This window comes from Sinocyclocheilus anshuiensis, unplaced genomic scaffold (assembly GCF_001515605.1).
Source record: "Sinocyclocheilus anshuiensis isolate Anshui unplaced genomic scaffold, SAMN03320099.WGS_v1.1 scaffold1081, whole genome shotgun sequence".
In the NCBI taxonomy this organism is placed as follows: domain Eukaryota; kingdom Metazoa; phylum Chordata; class Actinopteri; order Cypriniformes; family Cyprinidae; genus Sinocyclocheilus; species Sinocyclocheilus anshuiensis.
This window is the reverse complement of record NW_015555831.1, coordinates 298,418-317,287: the sequence shown is the minus strand read 5'-3', so window position 1 is coordinate 317,287 and position 18,870 is coordinate 298,418. Positions and strand designations below refer to the sequence as shown.

General features: G+C 35.7%; 1 protein-coding gene across 3 annotated transcripts; it reads right to left on the bottom strand.

Moving 5' to 3' along the window:
* Positions 1-255: 255 nt before the first annotated feature.
* On the bottom strand, positions 256-18,557 carry LOC107675419 (RAS guanyl-releasing protein 2-like). 3 transcript variants are annotated; one of them, XM_016469748.1, is made up of 16 exons: positions 18,389-18,557; positions 17,797-17,899; positions 16,466-16,519; positions 16,239-16,370; positions 15,458-15,608; positions 14,284-14,457; positions 9,230-9,346; positions 8,857-9,138; positions 6,925-7,005; positions 6,611-6,733; positions 5,608-5,723; positions 4,339-4,480; positions 3,881-3,917; positions 1,289-1,447; positions 1,127-1,189; positions 256-705 (listed from the first exon to the last, which is right to left on the bottom strand). In XM_016469748.1, the coding sequence occupies exons 1-15, from the start codon at positions 18,456-18,458 to the stop codon at positions 1,131-1,133; spliced, it is 1,800 nt and encodes a 599-aa protein (XP_016325234.1). In that variant the 5' UTR covers positions 18,459-18,557; the 3' UTR covers positions 256-705; positions 1,127-1,130. The 3 variants fall into 3 exon arrangements, with proteins under 3 accessions (XP_016325234.1, XP_016325235.1, XP_016325236.1); XM_016469749.1 differs by having other exon boundaries at positions 256-677; XM_016469750.1 differs by having other exon boundaries at positions 256-614.
* Between the last annotated feature and the right edge of the window lie 313 nt (positions 18,558-18,870).

The window sequence follows — 18,870 nt, the reverse complement described above, 5'->3', positions numbered from 1 at the left end:
CTTTATTGCAGTTAACTCTCTCAACACAGATTCATTTGAAAACAAAAACCAAACAAAACAAAACAAAAAAAAAAAGTTTGGGATTTTTTTCCCATTTTGATTCAATAAATTCAAAGGTTTAAAGAACATTGCAGTTGATTGCATAATATTTCAGACGCAAACACACACCTATCGATGCCACCATGAGTTTACACTGAAATTCAACCACAACTGATTTGGTGACATTAAGCTCCAATTTAGTTGCATTCACAAAAAAAAACAAAAATCTTATTACTACAGCGAAAGTATTTTAAAAATGTCTGTACCTCAGAACACAGTCACTGAAAATTCCTCCTTCTCTTTCTTTTTTTATTTAAAAAAGTAAAATCACAAGGTATTTCAAGCAACCTGGGAAGAATATACACCATAATGATAAATCCTAAAAATACGCTTGAGATTTTGAGATATGTGTGAGATTACATTCAGACTTCTCAGGGAAGAGGTGGATGATCTGTTCAGCAGTTGCAGCTACAGTCCAGCAGATAGCAGCGTGTCCATGTCTCACCATGTGCATCAGGCTAATAGTGAGCGAACACAGTCCATCCCACCATTCGATTCTATCTAGATATTTTTTCCTTCAACGAAATTTGACTTCAACTTCAGAAATTTGATCCAATACAAGACTCCTTGTTGACATGCTGACCATTTGTGAAGTCAGACAAAAATCTGTACAGTTAATAATATTGAGTTAACAATACAATGTAAAGTGTAGTGTTCTATAATTAACAAAACGTACTTACAGTCTGTGAGTCAGAACAGCCAGCATTGTAGTCGACTCTCCCAGGATCAGTAAACAGTCCTCCGTAAAATGTACTGCACACATCTGAATATTTGGGTTGAAGTGTTCTGGTGCGTGTTAGAACGAGCCGTTTTAGGTAGGCGTGGTTGAATCTTAACTTTTATAAAGAATATTTCTTTGGATTTGAGACTTTAGTCTTTGAAACTTTACAGATCTTCTTTATGCACCAAGAGCTTGTAACGCTCCAAAGAGAAAGGAAAAATTGAAATCGCATCATATGACCCCTTTAAAATTGTTTTTTTTTTTCTGAGAAATGTATTTATATAGTGATGCAGAATGTTGGTTTACCAGTTTAGAGGTGACAGTCAAATACACCCTGCTCAGCTGCCTGAACATCCTCTTCTGTGATGACTGAAGAACAAAGAACAAGCAGAAATAGGCAGAGAGAGTCTGGTAAACAGCTCATTTAAGTTCTGCAGTTATGTGCAGAGTGTGAGAGAGAGAATGAACCTGTGTTCTGCAGGTTTGACGGGGCATTGCTGGGCAGAGGAAAGCTGTAGGATCTGGACTGCAGTGACGGTGGTGTCTCATGACTGATGCTCTTCGTTCTTTTACGGCATTCGACCGTCAGGCGTCCATGACATGCTTTATGACAGTTCACACCACAGACTGAGAAAGAGATGCAGCGTTAGTATTTAGGGTGGTGGACGAAGGTGAAAAGACAGTAAGCAAGCCCTTGTGAAAAAGAAGTGCGCTTAATTGTACTGAATATGCACTTGTAGAGTACTTCAAATCTTTTAACTGTACTTGCAGATAATAATGAAATAAAAGGCCACTTAGTTAATGAGAGACACTTTTATGACTGTTCCACACTTAAGTGACTTTTAAAAAGTGCACTTTGTAGAAGTATATTTTAATAATTGCTTTAATCATCTTTTGTGATGCTTTAAAGAAGCACACTTATTTTGATGTGTTGACTAACAACTAAAGCACATGTAAAGTACTTGATTATCATTTTAACCGTAGTGTTATTTGATATTACATTTAAAGTTAATATATTTTAAGTGTTCTTGCAGCTTCATCATTACAAATGTGTATTTGCGAATTTATTTAAATACATGATATACAAGTTTAAAAAGAAATAACATTAAAGTATATTTTAGTTTATTGTAAATGTTTGTCAATACATTCAGCAGTACTTTAACCATACTTCAAAGACAATTTAAGTAATGATGAAAGTACGTATAAAGATGCTTAATTGTACTGAATATGCACTTGTAGAGTACTTCAAATATTTAAAGTATATTTTAACTGTACTTGCAGATAATATAATAATAATGAAATAAAAGGCCTTTTAGTTAATGAGAGACACTTTTATGACTGTTTCACACAAGTACACATTTAAGTGTACTTCCGTAGTGTTATTTGATATTACATTTAAAGTTAATATATTTTAAGTGTTCTTGCAGCTTCATCATTACAAATGTGTATTTGCGAATTTATTTAAATACATGATATACAAGTTTAAAAAGAAATAACATTAAAGTATATTTTAGTTTATTGTAAATGTTTGTCAATACATTCAGCAGTACTTTAACCATACTTCAAAGACAATTTAAGTAATGATGAAAGTACGTATAAAGATGCTTAATTGTACTGAATATGCACTTGTAGAGTACTTCAAATATTTAAAGTATATTTTAACTGTACTTGCAGATAATATAATAATAATTAAATAAAAGGCCTTTTAGTTAATGAGAGACACTTTTATGACTGTTTCACACTTAAGTACACATTTAAGTGTACTTTTTACACTTTGGGTCCTACTTAAGTGGGTCAAAGAGCACTATAATTCAGCTAGTTACATTTAATTTAAAATATATTCATAAATGGATTTGATTTTCATTTAATTGCAGTTGAGAAAGGCTTTTTTGCATACTCGACTGACACGCCGAGTGTCAAAAAAAAGTGTGAAAAAAGATGAATGAAAATTAAAAAGAGAACAATTTCTTTCTCAATCACAGGATTACACTTGTTCTCTGTCCTGGACAGCCTTTCTTTTATTAAAAATGAACTGTGACTTATTGAGTATATTTTGCTCCCTGTTCTATACTTTGCCAACCTCTTTTTGTCCCAGAAATAATACCGCCGAGCCATGTGGTGTCATTTATACTTCAAATATGGTTTAACTTTGAATCTGGCCCTGCTTCAAGGGGAACAGGGGAGTTTATAATGTTAAAAAGATGCAAAAGCACCATAAATGTATCATAAAAGCAGTTCATATTAGTTTGTGCTATAATTCAAGTCTTTTGATACCATGTAATGGCTTTGTGTCAACAGTTGACTGAAATTTTTTACTGAAAACCTTGACATCCACCCTAGCTCTCCTTGGCGCATTCATTAGAGTTCATGAGAGAAGTAGCAATGTCTGTTTAGAGAGCAAATAATTATTTTGAATTGGATATTTTCAATGAATCATCTGATACACTTCACATAACTGGTCTGAATGATTCATTCACTAATCAGAATGATTCAGTTCTTGAGCTCAGCTCACTGATTCATTGATCTGATTGTAGCGATTCTTGAGTTAACAGCTTAAATATCAGTCTGTTTCCCACCCAAAGCTATCATATGACTTCAGAAGTAATATGGGATGCTTTCATTCTAATTCTACAGTCCTTTTGAATCCTTTATGAAGTTTGAAAGTTCCAGTCCCCATGCACTGCATTGAACTCTACGCACATCTATCATCTATCTATCATTTCCACATTTAACCTCAGAGGCCACTGCGACGTCTGGTGCAGAGGAAATTGTAAGAAAATAAAGCACAGAATTACATCTTGAGGAAGTGTTACACAACAGGACAAAGCAATATTGATATGGTCCACCTTCACACTAAAGTTACTTACTTTAATCTATCAGGGATGGAAAGATCAGCAGAGAGGAGATGATAGATTACTTTATGAAGGCCAGTAATATGTCAATCAATCACTAAAATGCTATGGTTTGATATATACAAAAATTCCATGTTTGCTATAGTTCATATATAGTATATTACAATTATGCTGATCACGCACACATACACATACAGCTCTCTCTTACCTTTGCATTTGTATCCTTGTTTATAAAATCCCCATATCTTAAAAAAATAAGAAAATATGTTATTTCTGAGGAAAAAAGACAGATGCTGAAAGGATGTGGAAAATAGTATGGAGAAGAGAAGAGAAGAGGAACTAAGATCAAGAGAGAGAAAGAGAATCACAGCAGGTAAACAACAGATGAAAGGGAGAGCACAAACATTACAAACACACAACATCAGTGGCCACACACACACAGGTAGATCTGAAAGCACCACATACACTCAGTGGAAAGGACTGGGGTACAACAAATAATACACAGCTACACACCACACCATGCTATAAATAAACCAACAGATCAAAGCTAAATCTGCTCAGGCTAGAGCTAATTTCTAAAACTATCCATCTTAGAAAATACAAGATGCAATCATTTAAAAAAAAAGAAGCTTTGAATCTATTTCTATATTATTGCATGATACTTACAAAGCCGGCGCAGTGTTCACAGAAGGTGGGTTTCACGTATGTGGTCTCAATAAAGGTGTGTATGAAGCCCATCTTACAGTTGAGCAAAGAGCTGGCCTTCATAAAGTAATCTATCATCTCCTCTCTGCTGATCTTTCCATCCCTGATAGATCATGAGAGAACACGAAATGAGAAAGAAAAACTCATTTTAACAGCTAACAACATCCAAACAGTGCAAAGTGAGTTCATGTGCATCGTTTCATAAGTGAGGGACAAATCACACTTCCATGGAAAAGGTGTACATCACAAGGGAAGAGGCACAATATCTTATGACCTCTGCATATGAGTTGTAGACTTAGTGGAATACAATACACAACTTCTAAATTCTTAGCGTACACTTGCTGACTTTGTAAATCGTTACAGAGAAAAATGGAACATCATGCACTAAACGACTGAGGATGACACTAGCAGACATTTAAGTCATTCTGAACACAACAAACAAACATGCGTCTAGACGTGACTAATGAAAATCAAAATACTGAACATGGTTGATTGATTTTCGCTGACTGGATGAAGCTAAAAAAATCGTTGTCTGTGCCCATCATAGACTACGCGATTTTCTGTCAAATCTGTCAACCCCAACTGCTCAAAATCTGCAGACTGGCTCTGATATTTGTCAAGTAGCATTGACTTGTCCAGATTGCAATTTGGGGCAAAAATCTGTGCAAAAGTTGTGTATTCCATCCTTTAGTTATGGCAGTAATAATAAATGTTTTGCCTTAACAGTTACTCCTGTTGTGTTGTCAGATACATGCTATTTTTGGAGGCATTTTTAGAACCTTTGAACAGTGTAACCAGAATTGTAGAAATCTGTAAAGATGACTGGAATTGATACTGGATATGCCTATAATTCATAATTCTGTGTTAAGTTAGTGAGTTCACCCCATCAACTTGTCTGTAACCTGTCTTGCTGACAGTCTTCTCGCTATTGATTGCACATCAGTTTTGACCTCAGGTCCTTGTTCATGCTGCTTTCTCTATCAAACCAAGCTATTAGATCGATCTCCTGAACCCGCTGAATTTTTTCTTGAAAGATGGGTTACTGGGGCTGCAATTAGATTGGGTTGTATGATGGGTTTTTAAATAAAATGGTATTATTGGAATTATTTTAAATGTGTTGTTGTTGATTAGCAATAGTTTAGTATCAGCAAAAGTAAAAAAAGTATTTTAGTAGTTTGAATTTGGTTTATATATATATATATTGCTCTTGTTTGGCATTGGTACACTTACTGATTTTTATCAAGTTCTCCAAACTTGCTGAGATAAGGGAAGTTATTCCTGATACACTCGAACTCTTCGCGTGAGATGAACCCGTCGCCGTTTGTGTCGAAATTCTTGAACACAGACTGTAAATAGAAAAAGTTTTATGAACATGTATCACCAACAATACATCTTACATGGTGGGAGGAGTTGTAAATGAACATATTGAGCCTGTTAGATTATATGATATACAGTTACTGACAGTGTAAACTAATATACACATTTGACCCTGCACTAAGCCCCATTACTGACAAATCCTACATTGGCAACTAAAAACTAGACTTGACCTGGTTCAAAAATAGAACACTGGAGTTTCACTATGTGTTTTTTAAAGATGAGCTACTTGACACAGCAGCTAAAAAAGCAGTGCTCAGGTCGTGAGATGCTGAAAAAACAGCGAGACGCAATGCAACTGCCAAAATATCATAGACAGAATACAAGAACATGCCCTGTGCAAATGTTCAAAATCTACCCTTGAGAGACTGAATTTGATGAATAATATAGAAATGAAGCAAAACATTTATTTAAAGCACTTTCTGTAATCTCTGATCCAAGGAGATCGTTTAGTCTGCCCTAATATGTCTTTTGAATTCTTTATCTGGGGGCTTTCTCAGCAAATATTGATATGTTAATTAACTTCGTGCTTTGTTTGATAAATTATTCAGTTTAATCATGTAATTAATTTAATTAATACCTGTACTTGACATCCCTTACTTGTAATTCTGATTACATTAAGCTTAATTGACTTTAGTTTACTCTCCATCACACATTTCTTTGTCGAACAGGTAAACTCATTTAGACAATTACTAGAACTGCATGGTTAATCAAGATGTAGCAGAGTTTGACTGAGTTTGCAGCAGTAAATAAGAGGGGCGGGGCTTAGTAAAGCCTCAACTGGAGTGATGTAATGGGGTTGACACAAAAGTGGGACAAAACAAATTCAAATGAAAAGAATGTTCGTTTTTTCTCTTACATCCACCATCTTCTCGATATGTTTGCTGATGATAGCAGGATCAGCTTTAGGCTTGACTGACGCTGCCCACTCATCAATCATTGAGAGCTGTTTAGGAGCTGGACTGGAGGAAAGGGTTGAGTTCTGATCCACCAATCAAAAACAAAGTCACACGTGTGCAGGTATTGTTATTTCGCTTTATGTTTAAATCTAATCTTGTGAGTTTACTTGTTTTACTGTAAATGATACCAAACATCTACATTTCACTTAATGCATTGTACTGATTGATTGCCAACATGAATAAATATATAAAATTAACCAAATATATAACTGACCGCTGGTTTTGCAGCTCTGGGTTCCCTCTGTAATGAGAGCTGATAAATCTCCTCTTCTGTGTGGTACTGATCCAGTGACACCTATACATAAGGATTCAATGAGTTACAAATTATTAATATAACTTTTCAGGAAAAATGCATGCATTATTTCTTATATATAGTTTTTGTGTGTTCATATAATTTTTTATTTATCCAAATGGCAAGTGCTTAAAGAGGTAAAACCTATGGAAGCCCATTTCCACCACAGGATTATAAATAAATAATTAAATAAAAGGTAATTGCGACTTTTTATCTCACAATTCTGAGTTTTCTTCTTGCAATTCTTGAGTTTATATGTCACAATTCATACTTTTTTCTCAAACCTCTGAGTCTTATCTCAGAAGTGCGATATATAAACTCACAATATAATGTCGCAATTGCAACTTTATTATGATTTTATAACTCGCAATTGCGAATTTATATCATGCAATTCTGACAAAAATCATAATTGTGAGATAAAAAGTCACAATTACCTTTCTAATTTTTTATTCAGTGGCAGAAACAAGCTTCCATTAAAAACTGTAAGAGTCAAATGGGCTATGAAAGCAAAGTTTAGAGACTCATCAAAAATTTTGGTTACTGTATGCATTTGTGTCCCTGTATAGTTTCTGAAATGGTTAGATTTTGATCAGACATGAATTATCATGGTATGTTCACCCCATGCAGCAATTACTGTAATTATTCAGGAGATTCTATGTCGAGTTGTTCACGGTTTGAGGACTAAAACATATTTCGTTCCTATGGCAATGCTATGGCAATGGTGAAATGTATCTATTTGCAGATTTAGAACAGCAAAACTCTGGCAAAATAGCAAAGAAAAAAAAAAAGGGTTTTGAAACCACATTCCAGACTTTTCAAAATGTTGTTTTCCGTGTTGCATGTGAACAGGTGGAACAGATTTAGGAATATGGTGATGTTATGAACACAACTTTGCACATGCATGGCAACAGTTGTTTTTAAATATTAAGCATGCAAAGAAATTTAACAACGATGGGTGAAAGCTGTATTCAAAATATACTGTAGAAAATGTCTTTCCTGTTCTATTTCTGTGCTGAAAGTGTGCTGAATGTGAACTGTGAATTATCAGAGCCCAAAATTACCAGAGATTTTTTACAATAAACTATAAAAGCTCTGTTGCTCATGCAGCTCATGCAAGTTTAAGTCCAGTCTTCCACACATCTTCAATTGATTGCTGCAGGGATTACATATTTTTTAAATGCAAAACTCAGAAATGAGTCCGGTTCCATCGTCCTGAAGTCAATGGGTTTTTGGTCAAATGCCTGAAATAAGGTCTGTGTTTAACACAAGCTCAAAACATTTTCACGTTTTATTTTACAACATGAAATACATCAGTACAACCACCTTGTGTTTTTTTTTGTTTGTACAGCTTTTCCTTGTGGCTAAATTGGACTACAGATGTTCTTTGCAATGTTAAACTTGATCACACCGAACAAGTAAACTCATCTACTCACTAGTCGCTTTCAAACCTCATTGTGTTTATAATCGTGCTTTTGCAAACTCTTGGGAAAATGTACATTAAATAAGTTGTCGGAAGCATACCAGTGGTGACATTAAAGTCACACGACAATGGTGTAGTTCGTTTATAGCACACGTTTAGCTTTTAGCCTCTGGATATTGTATTTAGGCCTTAAAAAACATGTCAGAATCATAAACTTTTGTTGGTCACAGAGCTTATTTTCTGCAGTAATCCAAAAGCCAATGGAAAATCCTTAAGACAACCTGAGCGATGCTAACTTACAGGTTGGCCTACAAAAATACATTTTCACTGCCGTTTTTACAAATAGACACCCATTCAATCAGTCAGTTTTATCCTAATCACATGAAGACACTCTATTCCTCTTGAAATCATTTACATAAAACACACGCACTCACTGTAAGTAGATTGAGTAAGTCTGTGTTGGCCTCGATGTTAGGAGGATTGCTCTGCACGAGAGCCAATTCCTGCAGGATGGCATAGAGTTGCTGAGTTTTAGTCAAGTTGACACGGGTCTTCTGTGGGTCTGTCCAGTCCGCAAGAGCGACATGAACAGCTATCAAGTCCTTGAGGTTAACAGCCAGGATTGGGAATCGGAAACCGGTGCACTCAGCGAATCGGCGCCGGTACTGACTGTAGTTTCCACAAGACGTCAGCAGGTCCAACAAGCTGTTAAATATCTGAGAGAGATATTCAGATGAACTGGTACTTGTCGGAAATAATGGTGTTGGGTCTGATGTATATGTTATGTGCATTCTGACAGCTGTGTACCTTATTAGTTTCGTTGCTGATGTGTGCCTGTGTCTCCTTCAGCCTAGAGATGGAGCTGTTATTGAGACCCCCGACCACCGCCATCAGCGTGTTGAAATTCTGCAGCTGCAGTAGTTTCTATAGAGCGTGAATTATTGATAAAGAAAGAGAAGACAGAGTCGACAAAATCTTACATTAAATTAAAATAATAAAAATAGTTCGCAAAGAACACACTCATGCTATTAAGAGGTTGCAAATTTATCAAACTCATTGAAGTAACAAATTCGTAGTATTTATTTTTAGAATTTAAGGGGGTCTGAATACTTTCCGTACCCACTGTATGTATTGATTCCTTGGATTTTTGTCTTATTTTTAATCATTCAGAACAAATATATACGTAAAACATAAACAGTTACGAACAGTAAACCAACATTTATTATCCATGAAACCACAAATAGGGTTGCAAAGTGTTTGAAAATGTACGATGCATTTCAGAAACATTCCAGAAATTTTGGAAACTTTCCAGGATTTTTATAAACTTTTGGAAATTTTTGGAAAGTTTGTACCAAAAGTGTCTGCCCCCTTGCAACCCTAACCTTGACTTTTTCAAAATCTTAAAACGTTTAATATTATTCTCAAGATTAAGATAACAGATTTCAAATGTGACCCTACTGAACCCCACTATATGCGTGAATGTTGTACTTTGCACATCATTGTCATTATGATTTGTGTGGACTTCTTATTACCGAGTTGAGAAACTCCAACTGTGACCCGTTTGAAGCAGAATACCTGACATGTAAAGCTGGCACTAACGTGTAAGTGGCAGTAATTTAAGGGTGCCTATATTAGTTAAGCAAAGCGCAAGACATCAGCCAGCGAAGAGAGGTTGTGAGCTAAATTAACAGGTAACACTTTAAAACTGAAAAAAGTTCAAGATTTGAAAGAAGTCCGAAAAAGACAGAAAATAGAAGAAATATAAATTTGCCTATTATACCACCAGAGTATGGACTTCCTTAATTAATTTGTTACTTTATTATGGGTTTTTAGTTGTATTTTGTAGTTGTACACAATTTGGCACACAATCTCAAATGTCCCGTTGTATGAACTGACTTTTGTGTATTAACAGTTAGGGCCCTATTTTAACAATCTAAGCGCATGGTCTAAAGTGCACGGTGCAGGTGCATTCAGGGCTTGTCCGAATCCACTTTTGCTAGTTTAACGACGGGAAAATGGTCGGCGCGCCTGGGCAGACTTTAGACCAGGTTTGAGTTGGTCTATGGCGCTGTCTATTTTCAGTTCCTCAAAATAGCAACGCGCCAACAATGCGCCTGAACACACCTCTTTTTTTAGACCAGCACGCCCATGGAAGCACAAATGGGCGCAAATGCATTTGCTACTTAAACAACGTGGCGCAGGATGGGAAAATGAGAACTGCGTCGGGCTGAAACTAGCAAAAGCACTTGCGCCGCATTGTGCCGGGTGAATGATAGGGCCCTTACAGTTGCTAGCTAAAACTTAAAATGGATTATCAAATCAGCACCTACAATGCAAAAGGTGGAGGATTTACTTTGAAACAACTTTTAATCTGAAATTGCTAGTAAATGTAACGTGTGGACCAATCAGACACACAATTATTTGTTATATTCAACAAATAATCCCTAATACCCCTCACCCAACCAACAAGCCAACTATGAGGGTCAATGGAGCCTTCCCTCTGTTTCCATGGCAACCAAAGACAAATCATCTGATAACACTGGTTTTATTGCTCAAAGGAATGCAGGCAGAGCAACTCTCACTCCATTCCCACATAGGAAAGACCCATAATGCCCATAAAAATTCTCATCTCTAATTAATTCATAGACAAACACACATATCCTCAGGTCATTGTATATATAATTACTACTCTTGCATATTGTCTTTTGTACTGTATACTGTTTTAGGCATGCGTTATTATAGATCACTAGTCAATTTAACCTCACCTATACCATGTTTGATCTCTATGAATTCGTATTCCGATGATCTAAATGAGAGTGTGTATTATATGTTGATACCTATGCAACATATTAATGTTCTAAGAATCTTTAATAGTTTTGCATCAACACCCAATCCAGTTGCATATGGAAAATACCATGCTCGAAGACAAAGAGTCGTAAAATTTCCCTCCAAAGGTACCATTCCTCATTGGCTCACTCAAATCCTGAGGGTGTGACCCCCCTTTCACTTTAAAGTTCACTGATCACAAGATCGGGGTTTTATTTTAGATCATGAGAAGATGAGGATGCTGAGGTAGACAGTTTGTGCCAGGCTGCAGCCTTGTCCTAGGATTTCAGCTGATGTCTCTCTAGCTCTTCGCTCTTCTCTCATCACCTTCTGGTTGTAAGTCCCGGCCGGCTCAGACGCGCCTCGACTACAGCCATGTCTTCACTCTTCACCCGGGAGAAAACTCTCTCAACCACCACCGAATCAGAATAACATTGGCGTTCATCACCCTTCAAACCCGGAAGAACGTAATCGCAATTCCAACACCACCAAACCTTAAAACCATCAAGACTTTCATCCGAGACAGCATCCGGACACTCGTTCAATGACCAAGGCAATGCAAGTATTGTACATTTAACCAAACAAAACAGAGGTTTAGAATAAGTGTTATAAAACGGCGCTGATGGTTTCACTCGGGTGATTAACTGACTCATTTCCCATAGCTGCATTCTCTGGTTTCTCTAACGATTTCATTCATATTCATATAATATTAATTCTGCTACAGTTACTACTGGCAGCTGAAGTAAATAATTGTAATTAATTGTAATTATTTATATACATTTCCCATTTGTGACCCTGGACCACAAAACCAGACATAAGGGTCAATTTCTCGAAATTGAGATTTATACATCATCTGAAATCTGAATAAATAGCTTTCCATTGATGTATGGTGTGTTAGGATAGGACAATATTTGGCCGATATACAACTATTTGAATATCTGGAATCTGAGGGTGCAAGAAAATCAAAATACTGAGAAAATCGCCTTTAAAGTTGTCCAAATGAAGTTCTTAGCAATGCATATTACTAATCAAAAATTAAGTTTTGATATATTTACGGTAGGAAATTTACAAAATATCTTCATGGAACATGATCTTTACTTAATATCCTAATGATTTTTGGCATAAAAGAAAAATCGATAATTTTGACCCATACAATGTATTTTTGGCTATTGCTACAAATATACCCCAGCGACTTAACACTGCTTTTGTGCTCCAGGGTCACATTTGAGCTCATTTGCTACATAAATTTCATGAATAATTTCAAAGAAAACACATTCAATCAAGTGTGACATTTTGAAGTAGAAAGACTGAAAGACTATTTTCTTGTAAAATATACTCCAATAATCTTTATTTACAACCTTGTCAGAGTGTCAGATGGACGGATGGATGTGTGCTTGACTAGCAGATGGGATTTGAGAGCATAAACCACTAAGTTTAGGGTCTTGACTTACGGTCTCTGTCACTTTGGTGCTTGAACCCCTAATAAAAATATAAATAAGTGCAAACATTTGGTGCTTGGCCCCTAAATATGCTTCTAGCCTGCTTTTAGGAGATGGATGGAGAGAGGAAAAGATTTTAAAGAAAAAGACAACTCAACATGAAAAGGAATTGGGCAGGAAACCTTGTGAAAGAGAAGGGAAAGATCAGAAAGATATAAAGCGGTAGTCGAAGTGATATTTCGGAAGAGGAAGAGCTCAGGGGCCCATAAGAAGGAAGAGAACAAGAGATCATCAGGAGGAACAAGAGCAGGGGGTGATGGAGCCCCACTGTGCTTCTAAAAAATTCAAAGAGAAGAAAAGTCACATGGTTCTAGCTGTTATTGTACTAAAGGTCTACACCAGAACTCTGTGCTTTGTAGGATTTTTTTCAAGCTGGATTTTTGTTGATTTGCACTCAGCAGCTGTTATATATGTGCTTATAACTACAATAACTATGTTGTTCTGTACTAGTGGTGTTAGTTACCAACCCTATAAATTATCATTTCAGCCACACAAAGAATTCATAGACCAAGCACTGACAAGCCCAAATGCACCACTGTATTCTGGAAATAAGCTCAAAATCTGATTAACAGTAGGGTCCCACTTTATATTAAAGGGATAGTTTACCCAAAAATGAAAATTCTGTCGTCATTTACTCAGCCTCATGTTGTTCCAAACCTGTATGAGTTTCTTTCTTCTGTTGAACATTAAAGAAGATATTTTGAATAATGCTGATTATCAAGCAGTTGATGGACTTCCATAGTGTTTCTTTCCTTACTATGGAAGTTAATGGAATGTTAAGTTAAGTTAAGTTATGTTCCTGTGGCTCAGAAGGTTGTGGGTTCAATACCCAGGGAACACACATACTGGTAAAAAAATGTATAGCCTGAATGCACTGTAAGTCCCTTCGGATAAAAGCATCTGCTAAATGCATAAATTATTATTAAATTATTAACTGTTTGGTTCTTCAAAATATCTTCTTTTGTGTCCAACAGAAGAAAGAAACTCATGCAGGTTTGGAAAGACATGAGAGTAAATGATGACAAAATTTTCATTTTGGTGTGTTTATGTACTTACATTAAAATCAATAATTTAATATTACACATGCATGTTTTACATTGTACACTGAACAAAAATTGGTGTAGAAACAAGTTTCACTCAGAAATTGCTAGTAAAGTTCACAATGAATTACAGAGAAACAGCAACACATTGAATTAAACATGAAATTTTGAAGACTGAAATAGTATTTTCTTGTAAAATGTACTAATAATCTTTTTACATCTTTTTACACTGTGCGTACATTTAAAAACACTCACATATATAACTACATCTGCAATTAATTTCTGTAATTACTTCTATAATTACACTGTTGACCTTACACCTTAACCCATCCTTAAACCTACTCATAGCATGAAACCTGTCCCTAACCGTACCCATGTCCCATCTCAATAGTGGCAAAAGTGTTTTGCAAAACAGTAAGTACATTGTACCCAACATTTTTTCGACAGAAGCACATAGAAGCCTAATACAAAGTAGGACAATTTTTTTTTTCCTGACCTGTGCGACCCGTATGAAGTGTGCGATCACAGCAGCTCTCTGCGGTGCAGTGGGTTTACTCAGAACCATCAGCTGAATCCACTGCGAGACGCTGTTAAAGAGCGTAATAAACCTCTCCAGGATGGGGTTATCTACCGTACAGCCGTGCATCACAAAGCTGTGGTAATCCTGAAACTGAAACACACATTAAACAAATGGTCACCGATCACAAGAGAGGAATAACTCCATAATGACTTCATCACAGATTACAAAAACATGTTCTAAGAATGTTTCGCTAGCGTTCCGAATTTTCTGAATGTTCTTTTAAAAAAGTCCAGTTTTTTTTAACCCTCTAGTGTTGTTCACATGGCGGTCAGAAATTACCTTTTTTTTAAATTCAATTAAATTAATGTACTATATTTTAGTTTGACTGTTTTTCATTTAATATTGTGTATTTTTAGGGTATTTTATTGTATTTATGGAATAGTTATGATCCATTTATTACCTGTTAACCACTTTATGAGCATAGACCTTAAACTGTCGTAAATCTTGAATGCTTTGGAGCACAGACTTAAGTTTGGTCAAGACACTTGGCAAATTATTGCTGAAGTGAAAAAAGTTTAAAAATTGAAACTAAAAGAAGTTATAGAAGTTTATTATGAAAAATGCACAAAATTAGTATTTTAAAATATGATATGAAATATATATTTTCCAAAACATGTTTTACTCTAAAACTGCAAGAAAAATGTTTCTACTAGATTAAATTAGCTTCCCATTCATTTCCAATGCAAACCATTTAACCTTTTCAAATCATGTCTATGATTTTTGTTTGTTTGTTTGTTTTACTACCAAGTTTCGTACCATTCCGATGAAGTAAAAAATTCTAAAAAAAACATAACGTACAATTTTTTGGTCAAAGACGACCGAAATACATCAGAGGGTTAAATGCAAACATATGCACTCAACTGCATATTCAGGATTGTATGGATATCTATGTGGTGAGCCATTCTCATCCAGTTCTTAATATAAGATAAAAATAAATGCATCAGCTTAACACTCCACCCAGACATGACAGACACTTTCAGCACTTTTAGATTTTAATTAGGACATTATTTGGTCTATTCTATCTCTTCTGAATACAATTAGAGCACTTTCATCCCAACAATGATAGCAAAACCTGTACCCGCAAACGTACCATTATCTTGCAGAAGGATTTGTACTCCAGATAGGTCAGATGTTCAGCAAGCTCACAGGGGTCCAGGTGATCAAACAAAAGGGACATTTTTCTCTTTTTTGACATCGATGGAACTCTTTGGGTGACCTGACGTTTCCATTTATACGAGGGCCTGCAGCGGAAAAATATGTTATTTCAGATAGGACTACGGTTGTTATTGTTGGCAGCAGACTAACATGATGAAATGAATGAAAGTTGAGTTGTGCAAGAACATCCTTCATAACAAACTCTCATTTTATCTAGCTTCAAAACTTGTGGTTTTGATTTTACCACATTTGAAAGTGCGGAAATAAAATTTGAGAGCTACACTCTTAAAAAAAAAAAATATTTCCATTCCACAAAAAGTTCTTTATAGTGGAAAACAGTTCTTTAGATTATTTAAATGTTCTTCACACTTAGAAAAAAAAATGGTTCTTTTAAGAATTGATCACTGAAATGTTCTTTGGTGGTTCTATGGCATTGCTGTGAAAACGCCCTTTTGTAGCCTTTATTTTTAAGAGTATACAGCAGAAGGCAAGATCACGTGGACTGATTTTTTGCCCTTAACAGTTGCAGTTACCACCCATGATCGTGTGGAAAAGAGCAGCCTGGGCATCTCCTTTTATGGTCCATGAAATTAAAAAACATACGTGTTTTGAACAGCAGTGCGAGATGACAGATTTTTCATTGTTTTGGTGAACCGCTTAACCTTTTCAGACTGAGAACATGAAATGAGTGTGTAGGTGTGTGTCTGTGTACTTACACACTCTCTACATCAATAAGTTGACTCTGTGTTTCATTGCCGCCAGTGTTCAAGTTCTCTCTCAGGTCTTTAATCTGGTCAGCCAAAGCAGGATTCAGATCAAACTCTACTGGATATTCGGAAATCCAGAACCTACATGGAAAAAACGTCAGAAGAGCTAATGCAATGCAAAAGAGCAGATACGACATACCATGGAGAATAGCAATGAGATACAGGATTAGTCTTACTTTACGAGGTGGCATATTTGGGCTCTGATCTCATCAGTGCTGCCTTCCTGTGACCTGTATATTTGTTAAGGGTATAAAGTTTTAATTGTACTACTTAACTCTGTACAATGACATTATCCTTTCATTTAAATTTAAAGGGGTCATATGATGCAATTTCAAGTTTTCCTTTCTCTTTGGAACGTTACAAGCTGTTCGTGAACAGATAAGATCCCTAAAGTTGCAAAGACTAAAGTCTCAAACCCAAAGAGATATTCTTTATAAAAGTTAAGACTCGTCCACGCCCTCCTAAAACGCCTCGTTTAAACACGCCCCACATGAGAAATCAGTGGTTAAGTTGTATTTACAACACTGTTCCAGAACAGTTCAACCCAAATATTCATTTTTGTGCAGTACATTTTATGGAGGACTGTTTCCTGATCCTGGTAGAGTAGACTACAATGCCGGCTGTTCTGACTCAAAGACTGTAAGTACGTTTTCTATATTTAAAGAGTTTTTATATTTTATATATTTAAAGCGAGTTTTTTGGGCAGTGTAGAGTAGGACTTGTTGTTTGTCATTTCTCCGATCACAAATGCAGACATGGTTTTATGTTTACGTGGCGATGCAACGCAACGCGTAAGAAGACAGTATAAGTCATTATAATCCGTAATTATGTCCCCACTGGATGCAACAAATGCCTCGTTTGTAATGGGTTTTAATGTTTTTGTCTCGTCGCTCCGGCCGAACAGGGCATCACAGTATGTGAGGGGCGTAACATTTCCGTCACACGCTTGAGGTATTCAGCCAATCACAACGCACTGGATAGCTGGCCAATCAGAGCACACCTCGCTTTTCAGACCGATGAGCTTTGTAAAAATCAACGCGTTTCAGAAAGGCGGGGCATAGAGGAGAAACAATAATGTACAGTATGTGAAATAATGTGTTTTTTTAACCTTAAACCGCATAAACACATTGCATTACACTAAATACACAAAATAATGTTATTTTAACACCAGCAATGAAAGAGAACATGTAACCCAAAGATAAAACTCTCAAAAAAATGACCTTTTTGGAATTTTATGGAAAGTTATCAACATCATAGTCCAGATTCTATAGCTTTGCATTAAACATTATTTTATTTAGCTTTGCATATTTAACTTTACAATAGGAATTCCAACTTCAGTATTTTGGTTCACCCAAAATATCAAATTTAGCACTTTATGGCAGGATCTAAGAGTCAGTTCCAGTAAATGCAACATGGGTTGTAACTTCATCTAATGACGTTGAAATATATTGGTCAGGTACGATTGTATGAAAACTACAACATGAGGGTTTTTGTAGATAAAGGATACTTTAGCAGCAGTTTCTTGGACAGGTCGGTGGAGGATATGTACCAAGGATGCATCATCAGAAACATTTTCACAAAGGATGTATCTTTTATTGTGCCTTCACTGTCTGAAAACACAAAAATCACAGAACATTAATGAAGAATAAACAATAACACTTTAGATTAGGGAACACATATTCACTATTAATTAAGAGTTTTTGCTGCGTATTGATAGTAAGTAATGCATTTGCTTGTAGTAGTTATATTTAGATATTGGTAGGGTTAATATGGTCATGCATTAATATGTGCTTTATAAGTACTAGCAAACAGCCAATATGCTAGTAATTTGCATGCTAATAAACAACTATGTAATAGTGAATAATGTTCCTAATCTAAAATGGTACCAAATAAACCTACACATTTTTTGTCGTGACTTCCTTGACCAACTTTACCAGCCAAGCTTTGTTCATAGAAAGCATGCTTATTGTTTGCTGACTCACCATTTCTGTAGATCCGCAGCAGAAACTTCTGCTTCTCAACTGCTCTAATTCATCAGACTAAATGTTCCAGCCAAACTTCTTCATCTACTGTGTAGGACTGTTTCTTTATAGACTCACCAAAGGATTGTATGCAGAAGTCCACCAGCTCGTCCACTGTTCCTGAATCCATAGGCAACGGATCCATCATATCTCTCTTTTTCTTCCTCTATCTTAGCTTTCTAACAGCCTTCTGTCTTTCTCTTCTCCTCCAGTGATCTTCCTCTTCTCTTTTGTCTGTCAATAGAGATTGTTACTGTTAGGAGAAGATCACATTGAACACCCTTGTGAAAAAGAAGTGTGCTTAATTGTATTGAATGTGCACTTGTAGTGTACTTCAAATCTTAAAAGTACATAAAAAAAGATTAAGTATAAGTATTTAGTATTTGCAGTTAATTTAATATTAATGAAATAAAAGGCCACTTAAGTGTACTTCAAGAGAGTACTTGCGCAACTGTTTCTTAACACACTTAAGTAGACTTTTAAAAAGTGCATTTTATAGTGTACTTCAAATTTATATATTTAACAAAACTGTACATGCAGATTAAATTAATATTAAATAT

Bases quoted from the DNA above. Each gene is read 5' to 3' on its own strand.
- LOC107675419 (XM_016469748.1), bottom strand. From the start codon at position 18,458: ATGATGGATCCGTTGCCTATGGATTCAGGAACAGTGGACGAGCTGGTG. The intron at 9,347-14,283 runs GTCAGGAAAAAA...CACGCTCTATAG, and splicing joins ACTTCATACGGGTCGCACAG to AAACTACTGCAGCTGCAGAA. The intron at 4,481-5,607 runs GTAAGTGTACCA...ATGATCTATCAG, and splicing joins GGAGAACTTGATAAAAATCA to GGATGGAAAGATCAGCAGAG.